Below are 15,860 nucleotides of genomic sequence, written 5' to 3' on the forward strand. Positions count from 1 at the left end.
CGAGAACCCGACCTAGCAGTAGGCCATTGTTGGCTCCTCTCTATCAAGCTCGATCCTCGTTGTGTGGACTGACTCTTGGCAGGCTCACCCTCATTGATATTTTAGACACAGTGGCACCTCTCCACACACATTCCTTACTTGACTCCCATCAGCTCCATGGCTCAACTCCCCACTCGGTGAAGAAAAAAGAAAGGACAGTTCAACAGTGGACAGGGACCAAACCCACTCCTCATTTCCCATGTTTTTAAAAACCTTCGACAGACATTCGGTTGGTCCCGGAAACATGCAGTGTTGCTACGATTCACTTGGCTTCACCTCACTGACCAGAGGTGATCAGTCAAGCGCAACCGACCGAAACGAAGCAATATTCAGTTTGGTTCCGCACTAATGTTTAGTATCAGGCAGTCGAGTCTCATCTTCCCTCCCTATCTTTTACAAACTGGCTGTTTATAGCACATGCCCGCACAGTAACTGTGTCGCAAAACGCAACAATAAAATGCCACAGTGAGGCATGTTCGTCATCTTATTAACACACCATAGCAAGCATCAGCAGCATATGACATGGGATTGAATATATGTCTGCTGTCCGGTCTTTACCTCCATCAATATCTACACACATAGTCACTTGCGCAGCTGTGCCTGCAGATGAATGCGATGACAGCAAGGACTGGGTCCTATTCATTTATTTAATGGATGGATTAGATACAAGGAGAGTAGATAAATGTGTTTGGGAGGTTCCTTCCTTTGAGATATGGCCACGTAGCCTATAAGAGATATCCGACACACTGAACATTTTTCATCGAATTTCATCAAGGTGCTTTTCGAGAGCTAACGGCCTCACTGCGTAGTGAGGTTTTGATCTGAGCCACTGTTTGGGCTCCATTAACCTGAGGCACTTCGGTGTGTCTGTGGAGAAGCACATATACGGAACAGTGCGGTGCTCTGTTGACACCCTGGTGTAACAACTCGTCCTGTATCCCAAATAGCACCCTTAATTTCCCAAAGACTAAATCCTCCTGTCTCCTGCTCTGAAAAACATCTTACAATTCTGTGGTACGTGGAAAAATTCACCTTTCAATACAGTGGGGGTCTACACACACATTCACAGGAGCAACATTGTCTTGAACTAAGATTGTGTGCTTCGAATAGTCATTGGAGTGACAGGAGTCTACTTAAGGAGTTGTTCCACACTGCCCCCCTCTGTCCCCCATGGGAGGTCCTGGGGTCATCAACAAATGCACTGCATCTCCCACACAGACAGGTGCGGAGGGCTGGGGGCTAACAGCTATAATTATGTTACATAATCACCCAGTGTCAACTGGGTGTATTAATTCAAAACACTTTACATTTACCGTGGTACCTTTTCTATAACCTATTTGCAATTACCCCAAGATATTTCAAAGTAATTTAGTTTATGCTAACATTTGCTTCAGAACTTCTGTGTTGGGGTATTAATGTGCCATTCCATTAGCATGAACAAGTTTGAAGATGCTTGACAAAATGAAAATCAATTATCTCTCAATACTAGGTGTACTGGTAAGGTGAGACGCCAAATTGAAAGCAGTGTTTCCTGAGGGCTCATTGGAAAGCTAGTGGATAGTGCTCACACAACATCCTTTTGTGCACACTATTTACCCCTGGATTGCTTCAGGCTAATGTCTCAATAATTTTCCCTCTTTTCTCAGGTCCTTCCCACAAAGGACTTAACTAATGATCCATGGACAAAATGAAGCATTTAAATTTATTCATTAATCATTCATCTCCAGCTCATTGAAAATGCTAAACTTCCACAAAATTAAGATTGAATATTGAAAAGTGATTGAGGGAGACAGCTTTCAGGGGGGCGCAGAGGAAAAAATGAAACAACAAAAATGAAAAAAAAGCAGAGGCCTTCAAGAGAGAGGAAGTGTCTCACCCGTGGGTATGGTCAGGCTACTGGAGGTGTACTAAGTGCTAGTTAAGGTCATGGGGTTTCACTAGTCCTAATTAGATCCTGGGATCTGGAGAAGCGTAGAATTTCTGTCAACACTGCCTGTAATTATTCTCTTTTCCAATTAATGGTGACATAGATTAATTATCTGATGAGGCAAAGCCAATTGCAATCATTCACCCAGCTAAAATTAGATCAGTCCTGACAGCAGCATGAAAGTCACCTGTTTCATTGTTATGGATCTGCTGCAAGTGAGATGGGGAGAGATAGTGAAGCATGCTGGGGTAAGTAAGTTGTCTGGCACAGGTGAATGTCCAATTACACTGCTATCTGAACTGTAGGCATCTTCTTGTTCAATCCAACGGCATCGGCACCGGCTTGTTTGTCCTCGGCGCCATCGTCGGAGGGAGTAGAGTCATCTGTCAGCGAGCGCAGAAACGCGGAGATGCGGCGAATAGCATTTGACAACTCCTCCTGTTGGAATAAGGGGAGCAAATGGAATCAATGAATGGCGGGGCTAATTAAGAACACAGAGTGACGTGGTGGAGCTGGGAGAGGCGTCTGTGCTGTGGAGCCACAACAAGGATACCGAGGAGGCTAGCTCTCTGTCTGTGTGTCACCCACCTCCCTGGCTAGCTCTCTGTCTGTGTGTCACCCACCTCCCTGGCTAGCCCTCTGTCTGTGTCCCCCCACCCCCCTCCCCACAGACGATGTCCCCCAGCCCTGTTCCTACTGTCGGAGTAACTTACCATCCTGATCTTATTGTGTGGAGGAGAAGGAACAGGAGGCTCCTGGTGAACCATGTGTGGGTTCAGTGGCTCTCTGTTTTAAAAACCTCAGCATCCAGTTTTTCTATTAAACTGCCTGGCACTGTCAACCAGCTTGGGAATCTGAACCGGCCTAGCCATGCAGAAATTCTCTGACTAACAATTATATCAGAAACAGGATCTTGGATTACGGTCCCCGGGGTCCAGGGCAGTGGGCGTCTGCTCCAATCATTACCGGCCATTCAACAAGGCGGTGCACTGCTCTATGCTGTTAGCCATTGTCAATTATACCATCCCTGGTGTAAACTGGCAGAACACACACACGCAAAAAAAAAAAAAACTGAACTGCCAGTTCTGGCAGCAGTGTAACAGGATGACAGCACCCCTCTCACACTCCCTTCCCCCCCCCCTCCCCCCACAGGATTCCCTTCGCCCTCCCTCCTCCAACCCCTTGAAGCTACTTTCTGAAAAAAAGGAACAAAAAAAGGTACCATTTGGCTCTGGTGCGAGCGAGCCTTAGTGGTGGAAGTGCTGAACTCAACCTGGCTTATGTTTTGGGCTCGTGAGGTTAAGTGGACACGATGGATTTGGATATCTCCCCTCCTGCTCTCTGGCTGGAGGTCTGGACGTTTCATATCCACGTTATTCGTTTCTTTTGGCGCAAAAAAACGGTGTTAAGTTAAGGGGACAAGCTGTGGCCGATGTCCTCTAAGCATACAATGCTCAGTTAGTCCGGCACTGGGAGGGTGGCCGTGTTGTAGGTGGATACCGGGAACACGGCACACTGCTGTGGAGGAGTCTGTGTTAAAGTGCTGCCTGCTCTGAGGGCCCCTGCGCTGGGCTGTGACGGGTGACGGCGCGCTGCGCTTCAATACACCAGCTCCTTTGTCCTTCACACTCTGCAGCTCCCTGATAGCTCCTCCCCCATCCGTGCCCCCCCACCTCCCTCCCTGCCTCGCAGCCTAGAGCTGCCGTCTGCCTGGGCCTCCTTGGGCTGGGCTGGGCTGGGAGACATGGCTGCTGTCTGGACTGTCGGGAGGGGACCTGTCAGAAGGTCCACGTCAGATATGGAAGGATTGGAATTGGGAGAGAGATCTCTCCATGTGGTACAGGCCACTGAGAGAGGTTCCCGAGATCATGTACGTTCCGTTCAAATCCATCAGTGTTTTGGGAGAGAAGGGGTTTTCAAGTCCGGATCTGGGAGGTAACGGTAGTGCAGGTAGGGAACACCGGACAAGCACGGCTGTCGGTCAGACAGACATGCAACGCAAAACGACTGGGCACCTCTGAGCGAGAGAGACAGAGAGAGAAAGAGGGAGAGAGCGAGAGAGACGCCGGGAAAAGAGGGGGAAAAGTGCATTTCTACGGATGAACGCCACCTGCTTCTTGATCGGTGACACAGGACAGGACGTTTGGTGGAGATCCATCACTCTCCTCCCCTGTCCGCTCTGACCTCTTCTCACGTCTCGGCACAGATTAGGCAGCCATTATCCTGTAATTGAAGGTCTTCACTCCTCTTCATGCAACCTTGCAGAATATGCACCTTTTTTTGTGTTACTTTTTTCTCCGGTGGAGGTGGGGGGGGGTTGGGGGGGGGGGGCGTTGGGGGGGGGGGGGGTTGGGGGAGGAGAGGGGGGTTTAGGGAGGTAATTCAACCCACAATAGGGTGGTTGTACTGGGGATGTCTCGTGTGTTCGCCCCGGGCCCGTTCCCCACACAGGGCCTGACTGTGAAAGCACAGAGAGGCAGAGGTGACCTGTCCCATGGGAGAGAGGGCTGTCCTGTGGGAGAGAGAGCTGTCCTATGGGAGAGAGGGCTGTCCTGTGGGAGAGAGAGCTGTCCTGTGGGAGAGAGGGCTGTCCTGTGGGAGAGAGCTGTCCTATGGGAGAGAGGGCTGTCCTGTGGGAGAGAGGGCTGTCCTGTGGGAGAGAGAGCTGTCCTATGGGAGAGAGGGCTGTCCCGTGGGAGAGAGGGCTGTCCTGTGGGAGAGAGGGCTGTCCCATGGGAGAGAGGGCTGTCCTGTGGGAGAGAGGGCTGTCCTGTGGGAGAGAGGGCTGTCCCATGGGAGAGAGGGCTGTCCTGTGGGAGAGAGGGCTGTCCTGTGGGAGAGAGGGCTGTCCTGTGGGAGAGAGGGCTGTCCTGTGGGAGAGAGGGCTGTACGGAGTAATCTGGAAGGGGGAGGCGGTGGCGGCGGAGGTCAGCCTCGGACGCTGGGTCACCGCATAGGCACCCCACTGTACACATCATCAATCACGCCCCCCCCCCATTCCTGTGACGCCTGGATGTACAGACAGGGCTGGCGGGCTTAACTGTGGCTAGCTGCAAGTGATCCTGCTGCTTGTTCCACTGTGCCTAGTTTCACTCTGCTCTGCCTGGGTTTCCTGACTGTGTAGGCTGGGGCACTGCACCAGCCAGACCACATTACAACTCTGGATACACACACACACACCTGCCATTCACAAAAGTCACTGTGATACCTACTATAGTTTTCAGAATAACTGAAATGCTAAAACTATCTATCAAGCTTGACATGGGAATGCAAATAGCCACCGACGGAGTCAGGTGGCTGAGCGGTGAGGGAATCGGGCTAGTAATCCGAAGGTTGCCAGTTCGATTCCCGGTCATGGCAACTGACGTTGTGTCCTTGGGCAAGGCACTTCACCCTACTTGCCTCGGGGGAATGTCCCTGTACTTACTGTAAGTCGCTCTGGATAAGAGCGTCTGCTAAATGACTAAATGTAAATGAAGGATTGTGCATTCGAGCTGAAATGTATAGTGCGTGTTGTGTTGGTCTGTGCATTCCCATAGTGGTAGCCATGTGACACGTACCTGGACACTTTTTATTTTGTGGTTGTTCTCGTTAGAGAGGACCTGGAAGTGAGCCAGTTCAGCCTGGCTGTGCAGGCTACGCTGTCTGAAGGATTTCACCACAGCTATGTGCATCCTATTCTGCAACAAAGAGAGCTGTGGAGAGAGCGCCAGAGAGAGAGAGAGAGAGAGAGAGAGAGAGAGAGAGAGAGAGAGAGAGAGAGAGAGAGAGAGAGAGAGAGAGAGAGAAGGCAGGGAAAAAGGATTGGTAAGGCAGGAGAGGAAATTAATGGCAGTGTTCAAGAAGAATGATGGAGGGGAATAGAGAAAGCAGTCAATAGCCCATTCTGCAGTACACGGGCCTGACAGGAATTTCACAGTCTCTTGGTTTCTCTGCCCACTCGTGTGCACTCATCAGTATCCAGTCACATCTGGCTGCCAGGATGGGGGGTTAATTTTCTCTAAATGCTTCAGCAGTTTTGTTCTAGCCGAGGCAAACTCTGTGACTGCAAAGCTGATGAGTAAAATATTTCTACTTCACCCAGTTTAACTTTATACCAATCCCCTCAAGACATATTTTACACATACACACAGAGTCATGAACCCCCCACCGAAACCACAAATTATTCCTAGTCTCTTGGAAAGACATGCTGCTCGCTTTATTATTTGAACACAGTTTTAAGCAAAGGGGTTTCAATTCTGATAGATGCCATTGCCTTTTTTTGTGTATTTTTTACTTTTTTTTCTCTCCCTAGCCATTTCTCCACTCTTCCTACAAAGCTTATCATTGCTTGGCAATGTGCTCTCTGGTGCATAAAAGAACGAAAGCGAATTAGCTCAGCCATCAACTGCAGAATGAAAGACAATAACAGGAATGCTGTTAAAACGCACCCTGTTAAAACCTGAGAGCTTGGGGCTTCCACAGAAACAAAACAATGCTTACAAGTACAAGAAGAGACAACAGGACGCTGAGGTGAACCACGAACAACTAGATGATCCTGGAGAGTAGAGGGGGCCAAACTGCTCTTCAAGAGTTTGGGATTGTTGCTGAGGGGGGGGGGGGGGGGGGGGAGACAGTACGTTGATAATGCAGCAGACCTTTGTAAGCCTCCTTCCAAGGTGAGGGAAGTATTAGACGCTTCCAGGTTGCCCAAGTACTGGGTTCCCCATTGGCTCTCTCTGCTGTATGACCAACCATGCAGGCGCAGTCTCTCTGACAGGAATGGAGTGTGATGCTTGTCATCATTCCTACCCACACTACCACACTCTGGGCTGTCAGGCAACAGCCGGCTATGATCCTGCAACACGGGATGATGTTGGCAGCCCGTCTCTCGTCTCCCTTTCCCCCAAAGTGAACTCAGCCAGCAATCACGGTTAAAAAGCTTGTGACGTCGAGAGCAGGGAATGACAACGGAGGACTTGCACTGTGATCACAAAGACATCAGGAAACGGACTGAAACGTCTCGTGAAATGTATCGACTAAATCAAGAAAAGGCACACATGCTGATGAGATTAATCCTTGTTCGGCGTGTAGACTCCTGAGAGATAATGTTAATTGTGGTGAAGTAATTGATATGAATTTGGATAGAGAGCAGGAATGATAGAAAGTGGCTGTTAAACATGTCTCGGGCTGAAACAAACAAAAAATGGCGGGGGCTGAATTGAGAGTAAAAGAAAATCAGGCTTTGATCATGACCGTGGCAAATCCTGTCCACAGGATTTTATTTTTGCATGCATTTCTCACTTGATAACATTCATGCAGTTAGATGAAGAATTTGCTCGAGTAAAGGTAGGCCCTATTAGTCATTTTTTGGAACAACTAATGTTTATTGCTTACTGCAGCGGCAACGTGGTTATTAAGGTTTTGGAAATGGTTGTCATCCGCTATTCCCCTGAACAGCAAAGTTAAACTGTCTAAGAAGAACAAAGTACTCAAACGGCTTGGGTTAGGGTTCCTGTTGTCTCTTCTAGCTTCTCTAGACTTGTTAGCAATGTTACACTTTGCTCTCCCAGAACGTATTCTATCACCAAACTAAAGCAGCAACATCATTCCCTCAGAGCACCCCGAGACCAAAGACCAGTTGAAACGGGTGAACTTTGTCTCCACGTATCTGCATGCGACTCTCCCTCCCTCCACTCCCATGTGGCCAGCCTACATCAACATCGTATCACATCGCATCCATCATCCTCCTACACGCCAGTTATCTCCTCGTTATTAGATTGCTGCAGTAACCTCCTCATTGGTTGCCCAACCAAAACTCTACTAAAGCCACTGCCCGTGCAAAGAGCCCTTCCATCACCCGGTAAACACTAAAAGCAAGTTCAGTGTTAAGTGTGGCCGTAACGCCGCATTGATTTGAGTTCCGTCCTTGTCTTGTGTGCCCTGTGTTGACGCCCTATGTTGTCCAGGTACTTTATGCATATTGCCCCAACCAAAACATCCCCAAGATCCAAAGTTAAAGTCGCTTAAAGTTGGTCCTTACATACAGTAGAACTGACGACCATAAAGTTCAGCCTGCAATGTTTGTGGGAGAAACCCAGTTCAGTCATAACACAGTGGATGGGATGTGGTTACTGCGTCATGTCTGGAAGAGTGGGCACCTGTTTGTGGTCGTGAAAAGACCCCTGGGCCCGGTTCTTCTTGTCGAACACACACACGGCCTCCTGCTTCTCCACCATCAGGACGTTCTGCAGCTCTCTGTACTCGGCGCCCAGCACCGCGTTCTCCTTCAGCTCCGTCTTCAAGGCGTCCTGGGAGCGCCCGGAAAAGAGGGGGTTATTGTAGGATGTCGTTATGGCGCTCTGAGCGTGGTGTTGCATGGTGGGCTTTACGGGTAGCTATGCAGAGTCGAGTGTTCAGTAATGGTTGATGTTGGAGGGTGTGATGCGATGTTGGTGTGTTAGGTTGAACTACCCAGCCAGTATAAACGCTGAGTTGGCAGAGATGCTGTACAGTACATCAGATAGAGTGTGATCAAAGATATGGATCAATGTCACTGCGTAGATTCTGTTGTGAGACTGTTAGCTCGGTAGACAAGCTTCAGACAGACAGATGGTTCACCTTCGGGGGAAAAGCGTGCTTGTAGAATGTTTTTTTTTATGCTTAAATTGATTCGTATTTTTACATGACACATCTTTCAGTTTCCATCAAAATCCTTGTTACCTTTCATCATGGAAGCAGGTTGATTTTCACGTCAATATTCCAAGCCTCCAAATAGTTGGGCTGGCATTTCTCAGAGATCTTACATGTTCTGCACTGAACACCCAATCTCCCCATTAATAAGATTCCACCAGGAACATTAGAACTGCTCCCATATCGGGTCTAGCTATGTCCTCTTTCTAAAGAATGATCAAGGTGATCTGCAGGGAACAGCGTGCGGGTGCTCATGATGAGTTGGAATACGTGTGTGTGTTACAAACTAGGCCACCGGGAACCGTGGAAGCCGGACACACTTTCCGGAAACCGAGTGAATAAATAACAGTAAGTGACTGTCTCCCTTGCCTGCACTGTTTTCATCTCAACGCTACTTGGACGGTGTTGGCTGGTGAATATCTCAACTGTACCTGCAGACATAATGAAGTGTGTCTCTGCAGTAAAACAGAACAGCACTAAAGTGATGAGTTTAACCCAGCAGAAAGAGGGGCTGTAAACATGACAAATGCCTGCTATTGATTTCAGGTTTAATTACTCCATGCAGCACTGACAAAGCCCATCTGAAGCTGTTGTGAAGTGTAAATGGAACAGATTCCACTTCATTGCCCAGAAGAAACTGATGGTGTAGGCAGTTTGGCTGTTTACTTTATCCTCGGCGAACGTCAGCCCCGATCAAATTAACGAATGAGCGCACCGCGGATCTCAAAAGATGTTTGGGTTGGAGCTGGAGATGACCACATCTCGTCTCTGCTTCAGGAGATAGCTGAATGTTTGTAGGCCCTGACCGCGGGAGCAAACAGGAACACAAGTTTGAGGAGAAGTGCGTGACTGAGGCCACAAGTAGGCCTATGCATAGACATGCAAGTGACTCCATGTAGTGTAGCCTAGGGTGTAGGCTCGCACACACACACACGCACACAGGAATAGACCCTTCAAGAGTTTAGTAATACTAATGAACTCCATCTGACACCTAACATCTCAAGTCAACATCCGTAGACACGGTGACCTCCAGCGCCTCACACTGATCATTTGAGGTCAGCATCTTTCTCCTGCGTAATCTTCTATCAGAATGTGTCCAGCCATTACCGCGCGCACGCTGTTCCGCGTCACGCACGCTGCTTTCCCGAACGCTTAGTGTGCTTATTATGCTATGCTAATGCGAACATTATGTGTGTTTTTTATTGAACTCAATGATCAAAGTAGCCAATTTCCTTAGAACCCAGCCCGCTCTAACCCTGATCTGTTCATTTGGTGTAGTGGGTGTATTGTTGTTTCCATTTTATTTTGTCAAGTGAAAAGGCTAAACCTCTTTTTGCATGGCTGACTTTTATCTGGCTAATGGGAGTCGCGTCTATGAGGAAGACTTCCAATTCTTAAATTGTCTCACGCCAACAACTTCTTTAAAGTTGCTGCACCCGGATGCATGGCGGCTTAAGCTCCATTGCCTTTTCTTGTTTTGAACTAATGCATTCTTGATCACCGTTTAATGAAACTATATACCACATGGCGATTTCACATTAGATAAGCCATGTGAAACTCCCATCAGCCAAGAGACTCCGGCTGGGGCTTCTAATCCTGCAGATAAAAACCTTACTACAAATAGGGCTTTTCTATTAAAACAGAGCATCGAAATAACTTATCATGTTCACACATCAAACCCCCCCCCCCATCCTTTTGATATGGATAAAAAAGAAGAAATGTATTGTTTTCAGTTACTGGATGTTAACAACAGCTTTGAGTCTAAATCAGCACATAGGGCAGTGGGTAAGGGTGGACATGTAGCCTGTACAGTCATCTTGAAGCTTCACTGTCCATCATTGAGTGTGAGGTGTGAATCCTCAACAGCTAGTTAGTCATTCATTGAAACTAGATAGAAACTAGATCGACCAAGGCATGTAATTTTAATTGCTCAGGGATCTTTTGTCTAGCCGTGTTGTAAGATAAGGATTGTGACAAGCAATTCTACTGACACTAATCCACAAATAAGTACACACAATGAGCTAAGAGCTGTTCAAGACTTGCCTATGTGGAGAGCATACGCTTTAGATTTCCAGGGGTTGGAACACTTCCGGCAATTTTGTAGAAAAAGTCAGTTTTTTGCATCTAATCCCGCAACTTTTTGTAATTTTAAGAAAATAGGGAAAGTGAAGGGAGTTGCAACGTATGCTGGCAGGAAGAGCATTGTGAACAGACAATGGAGCAGATATGGCCGTCAAGTTAAAGCACCAGTCAAGGGGAACTGTCAAAACGTCAAAAGCGTGTTATCAAGTCTTATGGAAGAATATAAGTGAATTATATAACTTAATGCACGTCTGCAGGGACGTATATAGCTACCAACTATGGAGCCATTGTTCTGCGTGACACACTTACTGTCCTTCCACGTTTTTATTGGGATTATTATAAGAGGCATTCAGCTGGAACGATCCCCTTACCTTGGTGTCCCTCATTTTCTGCTGTCTGATGGTGAGCAGTGCATTGTGGGCCTGCTCTGAGGCGTGTGTTCGCCGCTGGCAGGCCTCTGTGTCAGCCTGCAGCGTGCTCATGACCAACGTGGCCGTTTGCATTTTGAACTCCACAGCCTCCAGGACCGACCTGGAGAAGAACGACACACACGCAGCCATCACACGCATCGCATCGGAGCAGCACAACCCACCCCAGCATTACAAATCGATCATCCAAATTAGACGTCTTCAAAAATGGTGAGAAGGATCCTTCCGCGCTCCGAAGCCCAGCATGAGATGCAGTATTATATACGAGCCTCCAGACACTGTGGTGTCACGGCGTAGTCGTGGCACAGTGCTGTGGTTTCACAGGTCCTAGTCTGACTCTGGTGAAGGCTTCTTACTGTAGCTCGTCAATGACAGCAGGCATGGTTGCAGCTGTTTGGTCCATCTGATCGTTTGCTGCTCTGTACTCTTTGGATTTTTCGCTGAGCTCGTTCATCCTGCTCAGAGCGCGGTCGTATTTCTCTGTAAGTGCCCTGTGCTGTTTCTGTTGAAAAATAAGAAGAGGCTGGAGGCTTTGTACACAATGCACATTGCAAGGCTTTTAAAAGGCAGGGTAGGTCATGTTGTTGAGAAGCACTTTTTGACATTATTTGCTTTAATAAATTTCACATCCTGATAGCAACTAATAAATCTAAAGGTCTGACAGTAAAATGAAATTAATCCGATATCTGTGGGCATCTTAGGACTGTAATAAACACGACCAATCATTATGGTCGGAACGGCACTACTGATTGGACGGCATTTGGACCGAATTCATTGACTGGACTATTTGTCTGTCTATCTACCTACCTCCCATCAGTAGTCAGGCAGCGTTCATGTGTTTTGGGGGAGTGGCTTTGAAGGGAGGGGGTGGGATATTTTGGTTTGAATCCTTTCAAACTCAAGCTAAAATTGTTAGGTTCGCAAAACGTATCTACCCTGCCTTTAACATTAAGTATACGCTGACTTTAACTGTAGCACGTTGTGCATAGCTGCCAAATTACGTTGTGTCCTTGGGCAAGGCACTTCACCCTACTTGCCTCGGGGAGAATGTCCCTGTACTTACTGTAAGTCGCTCTGGATAAGAGCGTCTGCTAAATGTAAATGTAATGTTGTACCTTGACATTGCTCAAGTGGTCTAGTTTCAGGTTTCTCTCAGCTTCCATTTTGTCTGATGTTCTTTGGTGTTCAGATCGAATCTCGTTCAGTTTTTCCATCAAATTAGAAATGGTCTGAAAGATACACAGGTTAAAAATCAATGCACGTGAACAAAACTTTGCATTGTTGTTACTTACATACTGGTTCTGGTTGTAGTGCAATGGAATGTTGTACGGATCTTTCAGATCTCTACACATCTCAGTGTAGTCACAGTCACGTGACAGATCTCTACACAGCTCTGTCACGTGACGTCGGTTCCTCTACCTGGGACTTCTCCTCGTGGATCTTTCTCAGTTCCTCCATTTCTACCTCCAGGCATCCAGTAGCAGACAAAGCTTCTTCAAACTCCTTCTTAAGCTCTTGCTTGGCTACCTCTGTGGTGGACTGCTCCTGTTGCAATTGCGCCTTCACCGCTGAGAGTTGACTCTGAAAGCAGAATGGCGTCAACAGTCAACGCACGCTCCCAGGCCCCACTCGAGGAACGGCGAAGGGTGTCGCCGGAAGACGAGCCTCCGCCTCGAGATTTCCGACTCACCTTCAGAACGGCGAGGGCGTTCATCTCGCCCATCAGCTGTTTCTTCAGCTCTTCAATGGCTTTCTGTGAATGGAAACACATTGGTTACCCGGTGGTCCGTCCCTTCCTTCCTGTCGCGGCCGGGCCCCTGAGTGTGGCGCTGGGGCTGACCCTGTTCCTCTGCTCCTCCCTGAAGGTGAGCTGCTCCTGGGCTTCCAGCCTGGTCTTGGTGTCGTCGTGCACGCTGGCCGTCAGGTTCAGCTCCTCCTTGGCCTCGTCTCGCCGCTCCTCGTTCAGGCTGATCTTCTCCAGGAAGCGCTTCCTGTCCTTGTGCAGCCTCTTGACGGCCTGCTTGCTGGCACGTGCGCGCACGCAGACACACACACGCAAGCACAGGCGCACACACAGGCGGGCGCACAAACGCGCGCGCGCACACACGAGGACAGGCAGACACACCCAGACGCAGACATGCACATACGGGTGAAGGCATGCACACACACGCACAGAGTCAAGCACGCACTCACACACGCTCACACACACACGTTTCTATGTAGCTATAATACAGCTACTACAGTAAAGGTTTTTATTTGTTGGCCTAAATGTTATTGGACAGTGCATGTGTGTATTATGTGTTTTAATGTGTGTGTCCATGTCATGGAGGATGTGGAGAACCTCTCTTCGATCTTCTTGGTGTAGTCCTGAATCTCCATGTCTAACTCTGCGTTGTGGTCGAGGAGAGCCAGGAGGTCCTGGCGTTTCTTCCGGAACACCTCCTCCAGGAGAGAGACCTCTGCCTCGCCGGCGAGTCTCTGGAGCGGTCCCGTGGAGTTACAATGAGGTTCATGAAGTTCAACAGACATCCGTAAGGTTTGGGATGCTGGTTTGTGGAGTGCGGGACAGTGTATGCTTGCGCAACTCCGAGTTCATCATTACTCACAGTGCCTTGGATATCTTTCAGCAGCTCTGCAATCTGCTCCTTGATTTCATCTATTTTCCCGACTTCCTCGCCAATGATGATCTTCAGTTCCAAAACCTGTTATGTGAAATGTGTACAATATAAGCAATAAGGATTGTTGTGAGCGCGACTTAACACAGTTGCCAGAACAACCAGCGAGACCTAGAGTAGTGCATGGTATACTTCTTGGTGCAAACAATTACACGAGACAGTGTTTTGGGCGGCATACAGCATGCCAGTCCTCACCAGATCGGTACTGTCTCTCTCCTGCTTTTGCAGCAGGGGTATTTGTAGGGACAAGGCGACAGAGAGCTTCACGGTGAACGCCACCTTCTCCTCCATCTCCTCCACTTTACTGCGCTGCCCCTCCCCGTGGGCCTGCAACTGTTCCAAATCCTTTCTGGAGCAGGTAAACAGCAGCAGTTGTGAGTGCCTGAGTAGCGTGCGTGTATCTACCTCGCGGCGGAGTACTCACAGGCGTTGGTGCAGCTGGCTCTGGATGTCCTTGAGAACACAGGCCATCTCCTCCCTCTGCTTCTGCGCTGCCTCTTGTTCCCTTCTCAGCTGCTCCTCAGCGCTCCTCAGCTCTTTGAATTGATGTGTATATGACTCATCGGCCTACACGAAGACAAGATTGTTTTATTGATATTTTTGCATTCGTAACTACTTTTAGTGGAATGTTTTCCCACTGGTGGAACGATTCATAATGAACATTTAATCTCTGCACTTGACAAATGAACATTCTGACGAGTGAGAATGTGTCCAGAATAGAAAGTAAAGTTTAAAAAGGGTTTCAAAGAGTACAATGTCTACAGTATGATCACAAAAGCACAGAAAACCTTTCGGAAATAGACCACACCTGTTGTTGGGCGGTATTGATCTGATTCATGATGTTCCTCTCAAACTCCAGCTTCTCCTTCACGAGAGGGCCGTGCTTCTTAATGAAGTCAATGTCGTCCAGCAGGCGCTGGTTTACCACCGCCGTGTGGCTCAGCTTGTCTTCCACGTGGGTCAGTCGGTCTCTTCCAAACCTCAGGTGCCACTGCAGCTCACAAATGTCTCGCGTGCAAGCCTCGTGCTCTGGAAGGAAGTGGCGCTCGATGAAAACCAGGAACCGACCGCGTAATGACATCAAAGAGTGACAAGATCACGTTTGTCCTCTGATTCCGTTTGTGCCACTGACCTTTCTGAACGGCGCCAGGGAACTCCTGCTGTCTCCAGAGGCAGATGGAATCCATTTTCTTCCCCAGAGTTCTCCTCCTTTTCTTCTCCACCAGCAGAGCCTCCTCTGCATTCTGGCGGTCGGCCTCCAAGCGCTCGATCAGGTACACCACCTCCACAAGCACGTCTGTTGTCTCCTTCCTCAACGAGGGCGATGGAGCCCTCTCTGTGGAAAGAGAGGATCAGCTTCTTCATATCTGGACTGAAATGATTGAATGTGAGGTCGCTGTAAATCAATAGGACTTTCTGACAATGGTACATAGTATGAGAGGACTTTATTGAGTGCCCAGATCATAGTTATCTTATGGAAGGTAACCAAAGGTATATATTAAAGTCACCTCTTGCGCTGAGTCCAATTCCCTCAATGTATAGCTCTGTAGATATGAGTGAGTCCGTGTCTGAGTCAGTACAATGAAACCTGGCGAGGAGGGATTGTATGTCAAATTGAATAAGAAATACTGCATCATTAGACGAAAATGGGAACATCCCACAGGTAAAATACTGCTGTGAAATGATTTAGTTTGAAAACACACATTACCTAAGAGTTTTGCTGTTTTGGTGCTTTTCGTGAGACATCTGGTGCTGATCATTTACTGACTGGTAGGAGAGAAGGAAACCAAACATTATGGGATATTTAATGTAGTAAGTTAGTTTTTTTTCTTCTCCAGAATATGATCATACTGCTTCAAGGTCACATCTGATATTGGCAGTGTACCTGTTGACACCAATCTTCAAGTTTTCTCTTCAGCTCCTGGATATGGCAAACAGCTTTGTTGACACATGGTGAGGGGGTGTTAACCAAAGCACAGCTGCGACGTCTACCAGGGCACACTGCTTGAAGATCTTCCTGATCTTCAAAGATACCAG

The 15,860-nt window shown here is 48.2% G+C and overlaps 1 protein-coding gene across 2 annotated transcripts in view; it reads right to left on the reverse strand.

The window, feature by feature from the left end:
• Nucleotides 1-1,727: 1,727 nt before the first annotated feature.
• Nucleotides 1,728-15,860, reverse strand: part of LOC134036303 (coiled-coil domain-containing protein 178) — a 45,655-nt gene continuing 31,522 nt past the window's right edge. For both annotated transcript variants that reach the window (XM_062481182.1, XM_062481183.1), the window contains exons 3-20: nucleotides 15,709-15,845; nucleotides 15,532-15,590; nucleotides 15,332-15,411; nucleotides 14,956-15,159; nucleotides 14,632-14,852; nucleotides 14,248-14,390; nucleotides 14,019-14,172; nucleotides 13,755-13,850; nucleotides 13,490-13,626; nucleotides 12,989-13,172; nucleotides 12,839-12,901; nucleotides 12,568-12,729; nucleotides 12,264-12,377; nucleotides 11,505-11,650; nucleotides 11,092-11,251; nucleotides 8,107-8,256; nucleotides 5,527-5,661; nucleotides 1,728-2,404 (exon numbers count right to left, since the gene is read on the reverse strand). In XM_062481182.1, the coding sequence (XP_062337166.1) occupies nucleotides 2,249-2,404; nucleotides 5,527-5,661; nucleotides 8,107-8,256; nucleotides 11,092-11,251; nucleotides 11,505-11,650; nucleotides 12,264-12,377; nucleotides 12,568-12,729; nucleotides 12,839-12,901; nucleotides 12,989-13,172; nucleotides 13,490-13,626; nucleotides 13,755-13,850; nucleotides 14,019-14,172; nucleotides 14,248-14,390; nucleotides 14,632-14,852; nucleotides 14,956-15,159; nucleotides 15,332-15,411; nucleotides 15,532-15,590; nucleotides 15,709-15,845 (2,501 nt within the window). In that variant the 3' untranslated portion in view covers nucleotides 1,728-2,248. The remainder of the gene's footprint in view (nucleotides 2,405-5,526; nucleotides 5,662-8,106; nucleotides 8,257-11,091; nucleotides 11,252-11,504; nucleotides 11,651-12,263; nucleotides 12,378-12,567; nucleotides 12,730-12,838; nucleotides 12,902-12,988; nucleotides 13,173-13,489; nucleotides 13,627-13,754; nucleotides 13,851-14,018; nucleotides 14,173-14,247; nucleotides 14,391-14,631; nucleotides 14,853-14,955; nucleotides 15,160-15,331; nucleotides 15,412-15,531; nucleotides 15,591-15,708; nucleotides 15,846-15,860) is intronic.

Source organism: Osmerus eperlanus, chromosome 16, assembly GCF_963692335.1.
Source record: "Osmerus eperlanus chromosome 16, fOsmEpe2.1, whole genome shotgun sequence".
Classification (NCBI taxonomy): Eukaryota; Metazoa; Chordata; class Actinopteri; order Osmeriformes; family Osmeridae; genus Osmerus; species Osmerus eperlanus.